Below are 17,413 nucleotides of genomic sequence, written 5' to 3'. Positions count from 1 at the left end.
AATTCTATACCTAATGGTCACTAAAGAACTAGAATGGTCCAATCCCTTCCCTTTCCTTTATCTTGCTATACCTACAGACTACCCCTGGATCATGTGTTAGCTTCTCGACATTACCTCCTGTTTGACCCAGTTTTGATTCTTCTAGTCTTTTGGATGTCATTTCTCCACAGTACTTTAGACAAACTGTGTACAATCAAATTTCTATCACAGAGCTGGTTCCTGAGAGACTTGCCTTAAAATAGAAAATAATTAGAAAGAGTTGGAGGGACCCCATGACATCTAAATCAAGGCCTAAAAAGTAACAAGCTGGGTTATGCAGAGCTCCGAGGAAGATGTTCCAGATGGTGAGACACTCTAGCTGACACCTCTACTGGAATCAATCATGTGTACAATGACAAAGGTGGATTAATTTTTCAGAATGCATAGAACCCATGAAGAGAATTTTCTGGTTTGGAAAGAAATTGACAAAAGAGGAACTTTTTCAGATGAAATCAGATACACATTCTAGAAAGAAAATGCTTAGTGGTTTGTTTTTAAAAAGTGCAAATAAAAAAGTCTACAAAATATTACATTAAAAACTGTAGTTATAAATAAAAATCACTAGCAGTTATATAAATATTCTGAGTTCATTAAAATTCACTAGTTCCTTAAGTACTTTCTTTTTATATTAGCCTAATTGTTCAATTTCTTTTTAAATTTTTATCATAATTATTTTTAAATCATAATAAAGAAAACTAGAAAACTTTAATGTTCCAGAGATTTCTGTAAGTACCAGCATATTATCTCATATTGGTTTATGCTGGTCATTAAATGATATGTATTGAAACATGTTGATGTTTGATATAGTATGTTCTGAATACCAAAAGCATTGAAATGCCTCCAGTTCTTAAAGGTAACATATTCATTCACTAAGTATTGACTAAGTACTGCCATATGTTGTACTTTGAGATCACAGAATAAGGAAAAAATAGAAATATCAAAAATAATTACAAGTGTGATCAGCTCTGCATAAGAAGAAATGCCAGTTGCTCTGGAAATACATGACTAGAGGTCTTACTTATCACAGAGTGCTGTTTATGATGAGGAGGTTTGAGCCAAGAAAGGAAGGACAGAGTCCTAGGGATGTATAAAAAAGAATGTTATACAAGAGGCCAGGTGATGGTCACAGTTTGGAGGAAAAAACTTAGCTTGGCAGAAACAGCAGAAATAAACACACAGGCAGATAAAATGAGAATACTGGTCCTCATTTGCTCATTTTCTGAGACATAGAGAAAGCTTTATAAAGGGTTTGTAAACTATATTATAGTTCCTTTAATTTGAGGGATAAGGTATTATTTTCTATGATTTATTTTATTTTATGTTATTACATCATGCCCTCCTTTCCTTTCTTCCTGCAAAGTTCTCCAATTAACTTTCTTCGTGCTCATAAAAATACATGGTCTCTTTTTACATTATTTGTTGCTATAATTATATATGTATCTGTATATACCTGTGTATTCTTAAATATAACCTGCTAAGTCTGTATAAGTATGTTTTCAAAACTGACCATTTAACATTAGGTAAAGAGTTGGTGTACTCTTCCCTGGGAATACTAATTTTCTCACTCTCTACATTTCTTGGTTGCCTGTAGTTGTTTGTGTAGGATAGAGTCTTCATGATATTTGCCTGATCCATTTATTCACAACTAGTGTCATCATCAGATAATTTCTTGGCACTCATGTTGGTAAGACTTTCTGGGTACATCTTCAAAAATTACTAGAAGACAGTCTTTCAGCATATTTCCTGATCCTATGGCAATTGTAATCTTTCTGCCCCCTCTTCCACAATGTTCTCTCAACCTTGAGTGTGTTAGTTGTTTTGTAAATTGGTCATACAACCCTGGATTTTGGCTGGTTGTAGCTTTCTGTTATGGTCTCTTTCTGTTACAAAGAGAAATTTCTATGATGATGAATGAGAATTATACATATCTGTGGCTAAGTTAAGCCTTGATTGCTAAAGACACCATGTACTTCAGACACAAGGACCAAAGATCTTCGATCTGAAAGTGATCTGAAAGCCTACAGATAGTTTTTCTTTACTAGAAGGCACCATGCAAGTTTCCAAACGAGACTAGCAACCAATATTCCTATCTAGCTAAGATGCTTGAGAACCACAAAGACCAGCATGGAATGATATCATTAAGGATTAAGCAGTGGCACAAATACCCTGGCCATAACCAACTACTCTCTGATTGGACTTAAGAACTACTCAACAAGAGGGGTATCATTCTTGGCACTGGAAACTTGGCGAAGTACCAAGGGTTAGCGAATTCATGGATCACTGAGAAAAACCTACAACTGTCACTTAACTAAAACAGCATGATTCCTAATGGGATGAAGTATTCTTATAGTGTCTTAAGCAGCAAATTTGTAACTCCAGATGTCTGTAGCTATAGCGAGGGAACCATTATGCAGCTCCTCTGATGGGGACAGAATAGACAGAAGCTCCAGGGAAGAGGCTCACACTACCCCTTAGGACAGATCTGGGTCAGGCTACAGCCACTACATGGAAACAGGCAGAGACAATTGGCAGGTCTTCAGAGCACTGAAAAGAAATTTGAGAGTAAGAAAAGTAATGAGAAAAAGTAGTCATAGATGATGCCTAGGTTTATGCCTTGGGCAAGATGATATAGAGATTATTTCATTTACAGTCTTTCAAAATATCAATCCTTAGAGAAATGAGAACATACTAGCTTTCAATGTAAAGACAATCTATCATTGAGTTTGTATATATATGAAGGGGGAAAGAAAATTTAGGGAGACATGGTATACAAGAACACTACTTGAACTATAATATACCTTTTTCAAAAAGACCCAAACTTTTGCAATGATAACTTTCAAAAATGCTCTTTATGGAAGAGAAAGTTTTTCCAATGGTGGAGGCACATGTCATGCAAGCATGAATAGCTGAGTTCAGATTCCCAACACTCTCACTAAAAGGCAAACACAGTGGTTTACTTCTGTAGTTATGAATCTTGAGAGGCAGAGACGCAGAAATCAGTAGGGATTACTGTGCAGTCAATGTAACAGAGCTGGCAAGCTCTAGGTTAGCTGAGACACCCTGTTTCAAAAAACATGCAGGGGATGGATTGAGGAAGACACAAGGCATTGACCTTTGCTCTCAATATGCACAAGCATGGACCAGAGAGTGCATGCGTGTATGTGCATGAACACACATCATTTATACCCTTTGAAAAAAACTCTCAGAATTTACTAGTGAACAGTCGGCTTCGATCAATTTTACATATAAAGCATTTTACTACTAATTTTAATTTAATTTTGTTCAAATATTTATTCTCGAGCAATTCATTTTAATGTACATATGCCATATGAGATACATAGTATGCATGCATATTTTAGAGAGAAAAATAGAAAAGACAGGGACCTTTATCAGTTTCAGCTCCTCAGTGAATGAGCTGTGGTTATTTGCTCTAAAGCACAGAAAACATCATCTGTTTGCTAAAATTCTTTACTGTAACTTGTGTGTCTATTTTTAAGCTTTCGCACCATTTCTGATGCTATTTATCCATGCATTGCTGTCTGAATTTGGGTTACTATTTCTATGATGAAACACAGTGACCAAAGCAACTTAGGGAGGAAAGAGACAGCTCCAGATCACCATATATCATCAAAAGGAGTCAGGATGAAAACTCACAAGGGCAGTAACCTGGAGGCAGGAGCTGATGTAGAGGTCATAGAGGGGTGATGCCTGCTGGCTTTTTCTCCATGTTTGTTCAGCCTGCTTTCTTATAGAATCCAGGACCACAAGTCCTTGGGTGTCATCACCTGCAATGGACTGGGACCGCACACAAAAATCACGGTTAAGAAAATGCCTTACTGGCTTACCTAAAGCCTGATCTTATGAAGGCATTTTTTCATTTAAGGGTCCTTCCTCTCAGATGGCTCTAACTTGTGTCAAGTTGACATTAAAATGTCCAGCACAATGACTACAGGAAATGTAATGTTTTCCTTCTGTTGCAGATTTTTAGGCTCATAAACAAACAAAACTGTAGTCAATCTGAGTAATCATTTTCCTAAATTCGTTTTCTCCAGTTTTTTTCTAAGCCACAGGGGACAAAAAGGTTTTAGTCTATTTAGAATTTTTTTATCTAATTTGTTAGTCAAAAATTGAGACAAACGTTTCTGAGGCTTTGATTCTCACTTTTGGTTCTTCTTTCCTTTTTCTTCCTATTTTTCTCTATTTTTTGTCCATGACTTTTCCACATTATGTATGAAGGATAAAATCCAAAGTGAGATATTCCGCATTTTTTAAGATTACCTGAGGAGAACTTGTGGCAGTTAGTGTAAAGAACACATAGGATGCTACCTCACAGTTTGCTTTATCAATGACCCATTGGATTATGTTATTTAGAATCTGCTGTATCACAGTGGAATTTATAAATACAGTCATACATACACAAAGATAATGACCATTCATCACCCCAGCCAGAGTGCTTTTGCCACCCTCAGTTCTCAAGGTTGACCAGAACATAGATGAAAAGCAGCTCAAAAGCACTGGAATCTTTTAAAACAATAATTAAAAAATCAGATTAAATCTGGCTGCGATAACAAAGGATGTTGTTTAAAGGACTTATTTGCTTGAATGTGTTGACCTCTTGAGCATTCTAGACACCTTCCTGAGGGCAGAATCCTCTCATTATGCATGTCAAAAGCTCATTAATGATAGAGCAGAAAAAAGATGAATTACAAAGTCAAAAAGGTGAGTTAGGTAAGGCCGCAGCAAGCTAAGTGCACATCTTCTGATTTATGGAGTTTGTGCTTGTTTTCTGTAAATGCATTAAGTCACACCGTGGAAGCTGCTCCCTGCAGTGGAGGACCTGGCCCTGCACAGCCATAGCAGACTGACTGGAAAAAATAAGAGAGTCAAAGAATGACTGGATGTTTAAAACTTTCTGTTTTTAGTGTTCACCATTGAGCAAACAAAAGGACATACAATCCTGTCCCCCTTTCAAGAAGTGAGACAATAATCAAGAATTCTCATATTATTGAAGAAGGTTGAGAGCAAAAGCTTCTTCTTGTTGTTGTTCCTTGAGACAGCATCTCACTATGTAGCCATGACTAGACTGGGGCTCACTATCTAGGCCATGCTGGCCTCTAATACAGAGCTCTACCTGCCTTTGCGTCCCAGGTACTAGCATGAAAGGTGTATGCTTCTAGTCCCAGCAGCAAAATCTATTATCCAGAATATTCTATGGGTCCTTGGGATGTCTCAGCGCTTAGCCACCAAGTCTGGTGACCTGAGTTCAATTTCTGGAACTCACATGGTAGAAGAAGAGCGCTGACTCCTGCAAGTTACCCTTTAACAACCAAACATACAGTACGACATGAGCACTACCATGATGAATAAATAAATAAGTGTAAAGAGTTTCTTTTAAAAGAGGAAGCTTTAGAATGATAGTAGTTGGAACTTATATGTTGTCATATTATATGCACTGGAGTGACTTCTGTTGAAGACCAGCCACCATAGATTCATATGTTTCATGATAGGGGCATGTGGATTAAAAATGTTAGGTAGGAGGAACAGAGATGTAAAAGAAACACAGAGGCACAATATAGTATTGGGAGGGCAACTCAGTGTACACTGAGTACTGAATTCACCTGTGTTTAATTTTCATATGCTTTTATACCCCAATACAAAAAGGTGGAAGTTTTGTACACATGTACAAAAGTACACTATACTTACACACATACATACACAGAGTTATATAAATAAAATGAAACTTAAAAACACAATAAACTTTAACTGACAAGAAAGCAAGATCATACCTGCATTTTATAAATTAGAAAGTCTCTGAAATTGCCAAGATAAAAAAACACTGATGACAGCTTATGTTAGAGAGGATGTGGGGTAAGGGAAACACTAATCCATTGCTGGTGTGGGTGCAAACTTGTACAGCTGCTTTGGAAATCAATATGGTGATTTCTCAGAAAATTAGGAAACAATCTACCTCAAGACCCAGCAATATTACTTTTGAATATATACTCAAAGGAAGCTCAATCATATCACAAGGACATGTGTTCAACTATGTTCATAGCAGCATTATTTGTAGTAGTCAGAACCTGGAAACAACATAGATGCCCCCAACTGAGAAATGGATAAACAAAATGTGGTACATTTACACAATGGAGTACTACTCAGCAGCAAAAAATTGCAGGCAAATAGATGGATCTAGAAAAAAAAAAACATATTGAGTGAGGTAATCCAGACCCAAAAAGGCAAATATAATATGTACTCACTCATAAGTGGCTTTTAGACATAAAACAAAGGAAAAACAATTTATGGTACATAACCCCAGAGAACCTAGACAACAAAGAGATCCCTAAGAGAGACATACATGGATCTAATCTAAATGAGAAATAGAAAAAGACAAGACCTCCTGAATAAACTGGGAGTGTGGAGGTCATGAGAGAAAGTAGAGGGCAAAAGGGCAGGAAGGGAGGGGAGGGGAGAAAAATGTATAGCTCAATAAAAACAGTAAAAAAAATAAAAGAAAAGATAACATACCCATTGACTGATGTCATCTGGAAAGAAAAGAAAGACTCTGAAAATAAGGGCTGGAAGAACACTGACCTAATGGTGGTGATGATAGCAGCTGAGCTCTAAACACAGGAAGCACTCCTCTGAGTTACTTACATGTACAGTATAGGAATATCAGTGACAATGCTCTGAGAGAAATGCTTTGGTATCCATTTAGAAACTATAAAAATTGAAACAAGGAAGTTAAGCTAATTGGTTAGTTTCTGAACGCTTGTTATCTGTTATATCCCTATGCCATTGGTGAAGTCCTATGCTTGTTACTGCTAACTCACATGAAAAGATCATAGGCATATAAAATTAAACAGATTCAATCTTAATAAAACTAGATCATTTTAATTCCTGTATGAATCAATAAAATACTAATTGAAAAAATCTTGCTTGTTAATTATATGGCTGTAAAAATGAAATAAATTAAATAATGAAATTTAAAGGAAAGATTGGAAGCATGGTAAGTCAACACAGTTTTCTGAACTTCTCTTATGAAGGTATCAATCTGAGAGTTTCTGGAAGACAGAAACGAAGTATGAGATAAAGCCGACAGTGTAAAGCCAACCAAGGGGGACTGAAATGATGCTACAGATTAAGAAAATTATTGCACATTTAGGCATCACAACTGCAAAGGTGATAACTAGAGCAGTTCACAAGCTGAGATGATTTGTCGTCAAAATATGTGCCCGTGCACAGCCAGAACTCTATTGGTGAAGCAGCTGTGAACATCACAGTGAGGTTAAAACTCTAAGTAATGTGAAGGTTGATTGCATAAAGTGAAAAATAGTTTTAAGCAAGAGGCAGGAATGACCCACATGGCCATCTGCAGAGAAAGTGAATATCTGTCATGCTGAGCGAACAATGAAGTCTGGAAATTTCTAGAGTCTCAACACAAGCAAAACCAACTATGGGCGCAAACCATTTTCAAGCCCATTTTACCTTTGTTTATATAAATTCATAATTTATCATATTTATTAATTATATATTTATAGCCATTATACAAAATATAAAATCATACATATTGATGGAATACCATATGATATTTTAAAATATATTTATATTTGTACACACATTGTTTAAGATATAAATCAATTTAACAGCATATTTCTTATGAAATAATTCAAAATCTTCTTTTGTTCTTTAGGAAATAATATATTCAATTATTGTTATAGTTTGGAAAATAAATTCACAGGAATAAAATTAACCTTAAATATTTTTAAATGGTAAATTTCAAAGTTCCTAGAAATAATTTTAAATTAAATTTGGGTGGAATTATCAAAGTGGAATAGCTTCTTTGGGTTTCCTGGAGCTTGTTGTATTCTGGTGACACACCCTTGTGCATCACAAGATGTGGTGGCCAAATCCTGACTGTGAAAATGAGTCTCAGCTCTAACCAGGGCCATTTGGAGCAGTAAGTGGATGTTAGGGCATAAATCAATTTTTCTGGCAAGTTGACAAGATTGAATTTAACCACTTCTAAGGTGACTTTCAATAGAACTCCCGGGTATTTTGTACTGTAGAAGGAAGTTTTTGTCCTGCCATTCTGTTCCAAAAAAACACACAGAAGTTTATATTAATTATAAACTGTTTGGCCTATTAGCTCAGGCTTATTATTATCTACCTCTTAAGACTTAAATTAGCCCTAATTCTTGTCTCTGTTTAGCCACATGGCTTGGCACACTTTCTCAGTTCAGCATTTTCATCTTACTTCCTCTGCGTCTGACTGGTGACTGTGTCTGTCTCTCTATCTTTTCTCTTTCCAGAATTCTCCTAGTCTGGTTGCCCCACCTAAACTTCCTGCCTGGGTACTGGCCAATCAGCATTTTATTAAACCAATATGAATAACAAATTTGTAGTTTACAAGTGCATTATTCCACAGCATTTTCCTTGTTTTCTTTTCAAAACAAGAGCTCTAAACCTAGGGTTTTTTTCCTCTCCATTATTCATAACTAATACGCTAAACAAAGACAAACATAATCCATTTTCTGGGAACATGGATATAGTTTTCTAGGATACTTCCTTCTGATTAGAGGCACTGGTAATCTTCTGAAATCCAAAGACAATTTAGGATTATGGTCTAGTCCTGACTGGAGTATTCTGTGAGGCTGGATCATCTGAGCTGCCACTTTGAAACTGTTCTAGATGCAGAAAACAGAAGAAACTGCAACATTGCACATCTACTAAAATTAGCCTGTTAATATGCATTTTCTTTGAAATTTTATTTTCTAAATAGAAATAGAGTGTTTATAACTTCTTCTTATCCTTTATTATTAATTGTTTGCTGTTTTGAACTTTTAAATATGCTTCTATTTCCCTCATTTAGGGTGGAGTTAATGGATTGACTGGAGACCTAGAATTTGGAGAAAATGGAGGTAACCCCAATGTGCACTTTGAAATCCTTGGAACCAACTACGGCGAAGAACTTGGCAGAGGTGTCCGTAAAGTAAGCCTGAACTTGCTCTAAATTTTTTTCTCTGTGCTATTGTGGGTTTGCCATGTAATTTTCTGCAGTGTGATCACAGTATCGTCAAAGTATACATCTTCCAAGGAGAATGTGTGGAGGGATAAGGAATGGAGAACAATCCTCAGGCAGCAGGTCAGGGATTTGGGGTACTCATAGGTACATAAGAAGGATGTAACAATTACTTAGATTCACACTTTAGAATAATATAAAAGGCCAGGCAGTGGTGGCACAAGGCTTTAATCTCAGCACTTGGGAGACAGAGGCAGGCAGATCTCTGTGAGTTCAAGGCCAGCCCGATCTACAGAGTGAGTTCCAGGACAACCACGAATACACAGAGAAACCCTATCTTGAAAAGCTAACAAAAATGTGATGATGATGGTGATGATGATGATGATGATGATAGAAAATAGCATAGTGCTTGCTCAGGGAAATGGTATTACATTACATTTACTACAATAACACTTTTATAAAATGCTAATTCAGTATTTAGATAAAGTAAAGTTGTTTGATGTTTGGTTTGTAAAATGCTCAAAATCAGAGTGAGTATTTGGATAAGTTTAATATTATATAATATTGTAATACTGAAAGTCATCTGTAAAAGGTGACATTATAGTAGAATTTTGTGTGTAGCCTGTAGTGAGGAGATTATACTTACAGGAAATAATTTTTTAGCATAGTCTGCAGATCACAGAAACAGCTAAGCACCAATAAAGTGTAGTAATATGAACGGCAGCGGGGCTATGTCCCCAAAATCCCAGCCGCCTGCTTGGCTAGCTTATGCCCCGAAATAATTACACAGACACTGTATTCATTTAATCACTGCTTGGCCCTTAGCTCTAGCCCTTACTGGCTAATTCTCACATATTAATTTAGCCCATTTCTAATCATCTGTGTAGCGCCCCTAGGTGCGCTTACCGGGAAGATTCTAGCCTAAGTCCATCCTGGGTCGGAGCTTCATAGCGTGCGTCTTCCCTGGAGCAGGTAGCATGGCGTCTCTCCTGCGTCTGCTCCGGAGAGGAGAGCTGTCGAGTCTGACCTCACTTCCTATTCCTCCCGGCATTCTGTTCTGTCTACTCCTCCCACCTATCTTCTAACCAATGAAATGGGCCGAGGCAGTTCCTTTATTGCTTAGCCAATGAAATCAACAGATTGATATATGACACTCCCACATCACTTCCCCTTTTTCTGTTTAAACAAAAAAGGCTTTAACTTTAACATAGCAAAATTACATATAACAAAACAGTTATCAAGTAAAAGTTACATCAGAAACATTTATACATATAACAAAATTGACCGTAAATCTCTATCAATAAAGCAAAATCTATACTAATTCAAATTATTCATATCTATATCATATCCCCCTTTAAATGTAAAAGAATTTATAAACTATATTTGGGAACATGGGCGCAGTTTTTTCTCTCCAAACTGCTTCCTGCTGAATGGGGGCGTCGTTAATTAGGTCTTTCATGGTATAACCTGTGTGCTAGTTTCATCTCAGTTGGCAGTTGAGCGAAGCAATTTTCTGAAGATGTTCACAGCAACCCTTCAGGAGGACGTGGTCCATCATACCAAATCGGAATAGAAGAAATCCATAGAGTCTCATCCTCTGTGAAAACAAAAGAAGAATCTCTTTTCCAAAGTATCATATCCTTAGATCCAAATTCTGAAATCATACCCTCATGATATCCGTTCTGGTTCCACTTGGCAGCCCATATAATGAAATATCTGTCTGTACTTAGCTCCTTTACAGTCAAAAATTTTAAAGAAAACACAATGTACATAATCCAGACTCTCTGTGAATTTTCCATTTTTTACATAGCTTATTTTTCTTTATTTCTTTTAATCTCTTAACTATCTGTACTCTGTCTCTTTAAAGACTTTACCTTTTTTTTTTAACCATTAACTTTATTCTCTATATTCCTTTTCTCCTCTCTCTCAAGCCTACGTACATTCATCCAACAGTGTGACTCATTCAGTGGTCTGAATCTGTCCTATTGTGAATCTGCAATTTTTTACTATCCAGGAGCACTTTTGATTTGCGCCTTTAAATCACTAGGCGCTTAAGAATCTAAGCTGTGACATTCCTAGGTTAACTTTTTGCTTTTTGAGCGTATATCTGTAGACCAGGCTGTCTTTGAACTCTCGGAGATCCGCCTGTCTCTGCCTCCCAGGCATTGGGATTAAAGGCGTACACTACTACACCTTGAACTCACAGAGATCTGTTTGTCTCTGCCTTCTAGGCACTGGGATTAAAGGCGTGTGCTACCACACCTTGAAGTCACAGAGGTCTATCTCCCTCTGCCTCCCAAGTGTTGGGATTAAAGGTGTGTACTACGACACACAACAACTCTCTTCCTTTTTTTTAAGAACTTCAACTTTTAGCTTGCATATATTTTTAACACACTTTAAACCATTCAGAAATTTTCTTTGTCTTTGAATCTCTCTTTACTGTATATCTCTCTTTTTCTGACCACAAGAGCCTTTAATTTACCAAGCAATATCAGTGGGACTACAGGCGTGGCTCTGCCAGCTAGATGTAGCCCATTCCTTAGCTTTCCAGCCTCATGGCTGAGGTACTGGCTGTAGCCATGTTTATAGCATTTCAAGGTCCCTGCCAGCCAGCGAGCTACAACAGACAACACTCAAGTCCTCTCTCTGTAGCCGGCCCTCCTGCCTCAAACAGTCAGAGTTTGCCCTGTCAGGATGGCCCAGAAAGCCGGCATTTTAAAACAACACAGGTTTGTTCCTGCTGCTGAGTCAGGAAAATTTCAAAATGGAGGACGTACCATTTTGTGCTAGCTCTGGGGCTACCAGGTAGGAACGGCACTCAGCACTTTAATTCTGAGACTGAGCGTGCAACACAGAAATTCTTTTCATCCAAGTAACATCCAAATCTGACACGCAGAGCACTGCGCAGTCTAAAAACACGTCTCTGTATGGCGGCAGGAATCCGCCATGCTCTTCCGCCTGCCTAAGCCTGATTCTGCCTTCTGCCCAGGAGCAGGCGGGGAGCTCTGAGTCATCGTCATGGTCTCAGAGCACTCTCCTTCCAACCCCAAGCGGGAACACAAACATAAAGCCAGAGTTTGCACTGGCGGCACAGCCCCAGTAAGCCACGCTTTGAAATGACACAGCGTTTTTTCTGCTGCTGTTGCCGAATCAGGAAATCTCTCTACAGCACGCCACCAACAAACAGCAAAAATCTGTGTTAAACTCTCTCTCCCTTATTTTTAAGCCTTCTCAGGTTTGTTAAGTGGGTTTAGTCCATCACGTGGGCGTCATTTGTAGTAATATGGGCGGCGGCAGGGTTGCGTCCCCAAAATCCCAGCCGCCTGCTCGGCTAGCTTATGCCCCGAAATAATTACACAGACACTGTATTCATTTAATCACTGCTTGGCCCTTAGCTCTAGCCCTTACTGGCTAATTCTCACATATTAATTTAGCCCATTTCTAATCATCTGTGTAGCGCCCCTAGGTGCGCTTACCGGGAAGATTCTAGCCTAAGTCCATCCTGGGTCGGAGCTTCATAGCGTGCGTCTTCCCTGGAGCAGGTAGCATGGCGTCTCTCCTGCGTCTGCTCCGGAGAGGAGAGCTGTCGAGTCTGACCTCACTTCCTATTCCTCCCGGCATTCTGTTCTGTCTACTCCTCCCACCTATCTTCTAACCAATGAAATGGGCCGAGTCAGTTCCTTTATTGCTTAGCCAATGAAATCAACAGATTGATATATGACACTCCCACATCAATAAAGGATGTTTGTCAGAATACCATGACTTTGGCTTTCACAAGGAGAAATACAAAAGTCCTTGGAGAAATGACTTTTTTTGTACTTTAAACTTACCAGTTATACACGCTTGTGTAGGGAAAAACTGATGGTGAGTTTGTAAGCAGAGCTGGTAAGTATAATGGTCTTCGTGTCTGAGGCTGACTGTGTTGAAACTAACTGGTACTGGACGCTCTTCCTTCCTTTGCGGACACGTTTCAGGCAAACATTCAAGTTAGGAGTTGCTCTTACTGGAAATAACAGTTTCTCAGTAAATTTGTGCTGAGTTAAACTCTCTTGGTGCATTTTAATCTTTGTTTGCTAGTGAAGATTCAAAACTATAGAAAATGGCATAGACACAGAATATCATAGTGAATTGTTTAAAAGGAAACCATCTCTGCCAAGGTCAAAAAGAAAAGAAGGTGCAGAAAACACCATCAAGTGCTCCATCAATGGCAAGCCTGACCCACAGCAGAGGAACCATTAGTCTGAATTTAATGTGACCACTCGGTTATAGTTTCAACTACTTTATCACCTTATGAAGGAAATTTTGCCAGTATTCAGACTTGTACTCTGTCTTGCATATTATCTTTCTACATTTAGAATTCTTCCTTGTTTGTCTACTCACCCTTGCTGGAGAATGTAGTAGAAATTAATTAATTTATATGGTTACATTTTTTCCATTATATGAATGTACCACAAATTATTACATTGTTTCCATTTTAGACTGCTATCAGTCAAGCAGCTGCAATGTACTTACATATACTTATTGGTTAAATACTGTTGTACTTGTGATTAAATTTTAGTGTATGTATAAGAATAGATTTGCAATACAATGCCTTAGACATTCCTGGATGTCTAAAACCCTTTATTGAAATATACCCATTTTCACTTACTCACAAGTATAAAGTAAGTTCTTGCTGCCACATGAGCCAACTACATCCTAATTTGTCAGACTTCTAAGCATCTGCTTATTTCTTAAGATAGTAATATACTTTCAAGATCTCAGTTTAAATTCTCTAACTGCAAAACATTCTGTTTCCTCTTTTTGGCATCTCATATTTCTCTTTTACTTCATATTTCTTTCAAGTTTTGTTTTTCTTTTTTTCTCTCTTTCTCTGATTGCTTATTATCTCTTTGAGCAGGTAGAGATGTCATTTGTTTCTTAATTAAATTACTTTCTTCCCTGAAGATTTGGCTTTTATGGCATTCTGCGCACATTTAAATTTGCTTCTGTTGTGAATATTTTTCTATGGTTGTTGATATTTATTCTTATTCAAAAATTATTACCTACTCTAGTCACGTATCAGTTGGGTATCTTGCAAAGGTTTATACTGTTCTGCATACTCATTGTTTAGTATTATTTAAGTTATTGAACTCTTGTATTTCTAGAATATAGTAATAGATTAATTCCATATTGGATGTAGACATATTTACACTTACATAAACCATATTTGCTTTGTTAACTGTCAATGTTACATTGATAATTAAAAGTTTGATTTCCTGAAACCATCCTTTCAGTTAGCTTCCTATGCTGAGTTTAAGCTGACCCAAGCTGCGTATGTTAGTAAGTGAGCAGTCCAGGGCCATGCACAATACAGAAACACATTTTTCAGTTGTTACTGACAGGAGCATCTCAGAGAATGGCAATGCCAGCCATTTAAAGAGCGAAGATAGTAAAGAAATAAAATGTAAAAGGTTCTTGTGTTTGTACAGAAACTAAATAGCTTGAAAAATGTAGAGGAGCATATTTAGAATGTAAATAAATTGGGCATATGTGACTTTATGTGAGATAAAGTCATTTAAGAGACAGAGAGTTGAAGATAGAGCAAAATAGTGCTGAGTAGTGATTGATTTCAAGTAGAACAATAAAAAGAGAGGATTGGATCCAGAAGTATCTGGTATTATTGACCTTAAGGGAGATGGGAGTGCTTCTCCCGAAAAATCAAAGGACAGAGTGAGGAGCAATGCAAGTCCTTGTGCAGCACGGGATTACTGGTGTTAGGGGACTAAGGCAATAGTTACCAAATATGATGTAGTTTGCTGAAGAAATGGGAGGTGAGATTATCTATTAAGAGGAAAATACACCAGAAAATCAAAGCCATTGGAGATTGTGAAGCTAGGGACTCCAAGTGGCAAGCAGTAGAAAGGAAGATTTGCCAGACAGCGCTGTTTTCACATGCAGGGTTAAAAACAAACATTGTGCTGTAGCAATGACCTTGGTGTGTTTTTCAGCAGCCCTCAGCGACTGAATGAGTTTCATTAGTGCAGGCTGGGTTTTCATCAGGCTGCTCTCCTTTTGTTTTAATTTTTGTAGCAATGTACTAAAGCAAGTGAGGTTAAAGACAATGTTAAGCTATAATTGAAATGATGAAGCTTGACACCTTCCCTGAACACAGGTAACAATGGAGACGGAGACTTTCAGGACAGAAACAAAGTATGGCTTGAACAACTCCACCATGGACATGTCTCAAGCCTCTATCATAACATGAGTGAATTAGGAGAGTCTCTGAGAAAAAAAAAAAACTATGTTTGGGGAGAGAATATTTAGATTGAGGATGTTTGGGCATATGGATGCTTGTGAAGGTGGAAATGAAAAGCTGGGGTACTTCCAGTCTAACTCAGCCCCGGAAGTCCTGTGCAGCTCGTAAAGTTTTGAGGCCAGGGTAGTTAGTCACTTTGACCTGCTCTGAATTTACACTGTGTTCATGATCTAGCATGAAAGCTATAATGATCCATATACATCAGAGCATGTATACCTCATTTTCAAGGATATCAGTTATGGGAACTGATCAGATTTCTACACTCTAGCTCTGCAAAGGGATTAATGCTCCCCTAAGAGCAAATACCATGTAGACACTCTACAAAAAATTATTAGAATCTTCATAAATTTTTAACTCTAAGGTTTCTTTTATAATATTGACACCCTCAAAATTGTGAATCCAGATATGGTGACACACACCTGTAATTATAGCAATCAGCAAGCTGAGGCAAGACCATTGAGAACTTTAGGACTGCATCAGCTTAGTAAAGAGACCCTGGCTCAGAAAAAAAAGTTTAATCTCCTGTCAAAAAAAAAAGTTTAAGCATGCTAGATTTTCAAATGCTTTTGCTTCAAAAGCTTTGTGTACAAGAATGTCTGTGTGTGCACGTAAATGTATATGTGACTACGGTCATCATTTATCATCATAACATTTGTTTATAGGACTCATTTTTTTCCTACTAAATCACAATTTCAATAAACTACAGAATTAATAAATTCTAAATCTAGCTATTTTAATATTATAGTCAGTTAGTTGTGGAGGTAGAGTTTACTTAGCATGTGGAGGAATTCCTCCATACATTGACACTGGCAATGATGCTTTCAAAGATATTCAGAAAGGAAAGCCTTGCCCTCCAAATAAGTGAAGCTGAGACTTACTAGGTATCTGCCCAGAGTTAAAGTTCCAGTCGCTGTTACGCTATCCGTATCTCAGGAAAAGTAAGAGGCTTTCTCACTGAGGAACTGCCAAGTTGTCAGCATTTGTTGCACGGCCAGGGGCCGAATGTGCACGATGCCCACATACTTATCGCTGCCAGCAGGAATCCTGTCAGATTTCATGAACGAGGCAGAGTGTGTCTGTTAGGATTTGACCACAGTTTCACAATCCTAAATTCCTCTGCCGGGGTGGAATTATGTGAATGAAGACTTCGTGCTCCCGAGTTTAAGAGAACATGAAAAGGATGAAATCTCTCTGCTGCTAACCAAAATGAAGAGATTTCCAATTTTATATGTTCTATATATTGCTCTTCTTTGTTAATGCCTTTACTGATATTTAACTCAGACAAAAGCATATTCACAGTGCACCATGTATCCTTGAGAAAAATTGAAGTGAAATTCAAAGCCAGTTTTTGAGGACATCAGGATTTTCTGTTGTTGACTCTGCAGTCATTTGAAGTCCCACTGCTTCAAATAAATTAATTGTACCACTAACATTGTATCAAGAAACCTAAAACCAAGTTTAGAATGGAACTATGTGAAAAGGAAAGGTTACTAAAGAATCAGGGTGGTTTTCCTTAGAAGCGGAATTCCACCATAGCTTTTGCTTGTCTGAATTTTGTTTTGTTCATTTGCCAGCACCACTACATCTTATAGTGAACAACTGCGTTGCAGAATTAACATGTCACACTCTGAGCTTGAGGTCTTCGAACTTTATGACAAAAGGAAAATAAGGTCAGGAAAAGTGGATTAAAGCTGCCTCCACAGTCAATCTTATCCAGACAGTAATGTTTAAGGCAGTGGTTCTCAACTTTCCTAATGCTGTGACCCCTTAATACAGTTCCTCTTGTTGTAGTGACCTCCAACCATAAAATTGTTTTCGTTGCTATTCATAACTGCAATTTTCTACTGTTATGAATGGTAATGTAAATATCTGATATGCAGGATATCTGATATGTTACTCACGAAGGGTCAGGACGCACAGGTTGAGAGCCACTGGCTTAAAGGCTCTCTGATGATGTTTACACTTTGTTTTCCCATAAGCAGTTGCAATGATGTGGCCAATGTTCTCAGTGTTTAGATGCAGTAATTTCTCTCAAAGATTTGGAATCCTTATTCACATTC

At 37.7% G+C, this 17,413-nt stretch overlaps 1 protein-coding gene across 5 annotated transcripts in view; it reads left to right on the top strand.

The window, feature by feature from the left end:
* Positions 1-17,413, top strand: part of Grid2 (glutamate ionotropic receptor delta type subunit 2) — a 1,369,063-nt gene that overhangs the window by 810,530 nt on the left and 541,120 nt on the right. For all 5 annotated transcript variants that reach the window (XM_075983936.1, XM_075983939.1, XM_075983937.1 and 2 more), the window contains one exon: positions 8,909-9,028. In XM_075983936.1, coding sequence (XP_075840051.1) covers positions 8,909-9,028 — 120 coding nt within the window. The remainder of the gene's footprint in view (positions 1-8,908; positions 9,029-17,413) is intronic.

The sequence above is a fragment of the Microtus pennsylvanicus genome, chromosome 8, assembly GCF_037038515.1.
Source record: "Microtus pennsylvanicus isolate mMicPen1 chromosome 8, mMicPen1.hap1, whole genome shotgun sequence".
Taxonomy (NCBI): Eukaryota; Metazoa; Chordata; class Mammalia; order Rodentia; family Cricetidae; genus Microtus; species Microtus pennsylvanicus.
This window is presented reverse-complemented; position numbering and strand designations above follow the sequence as displayed.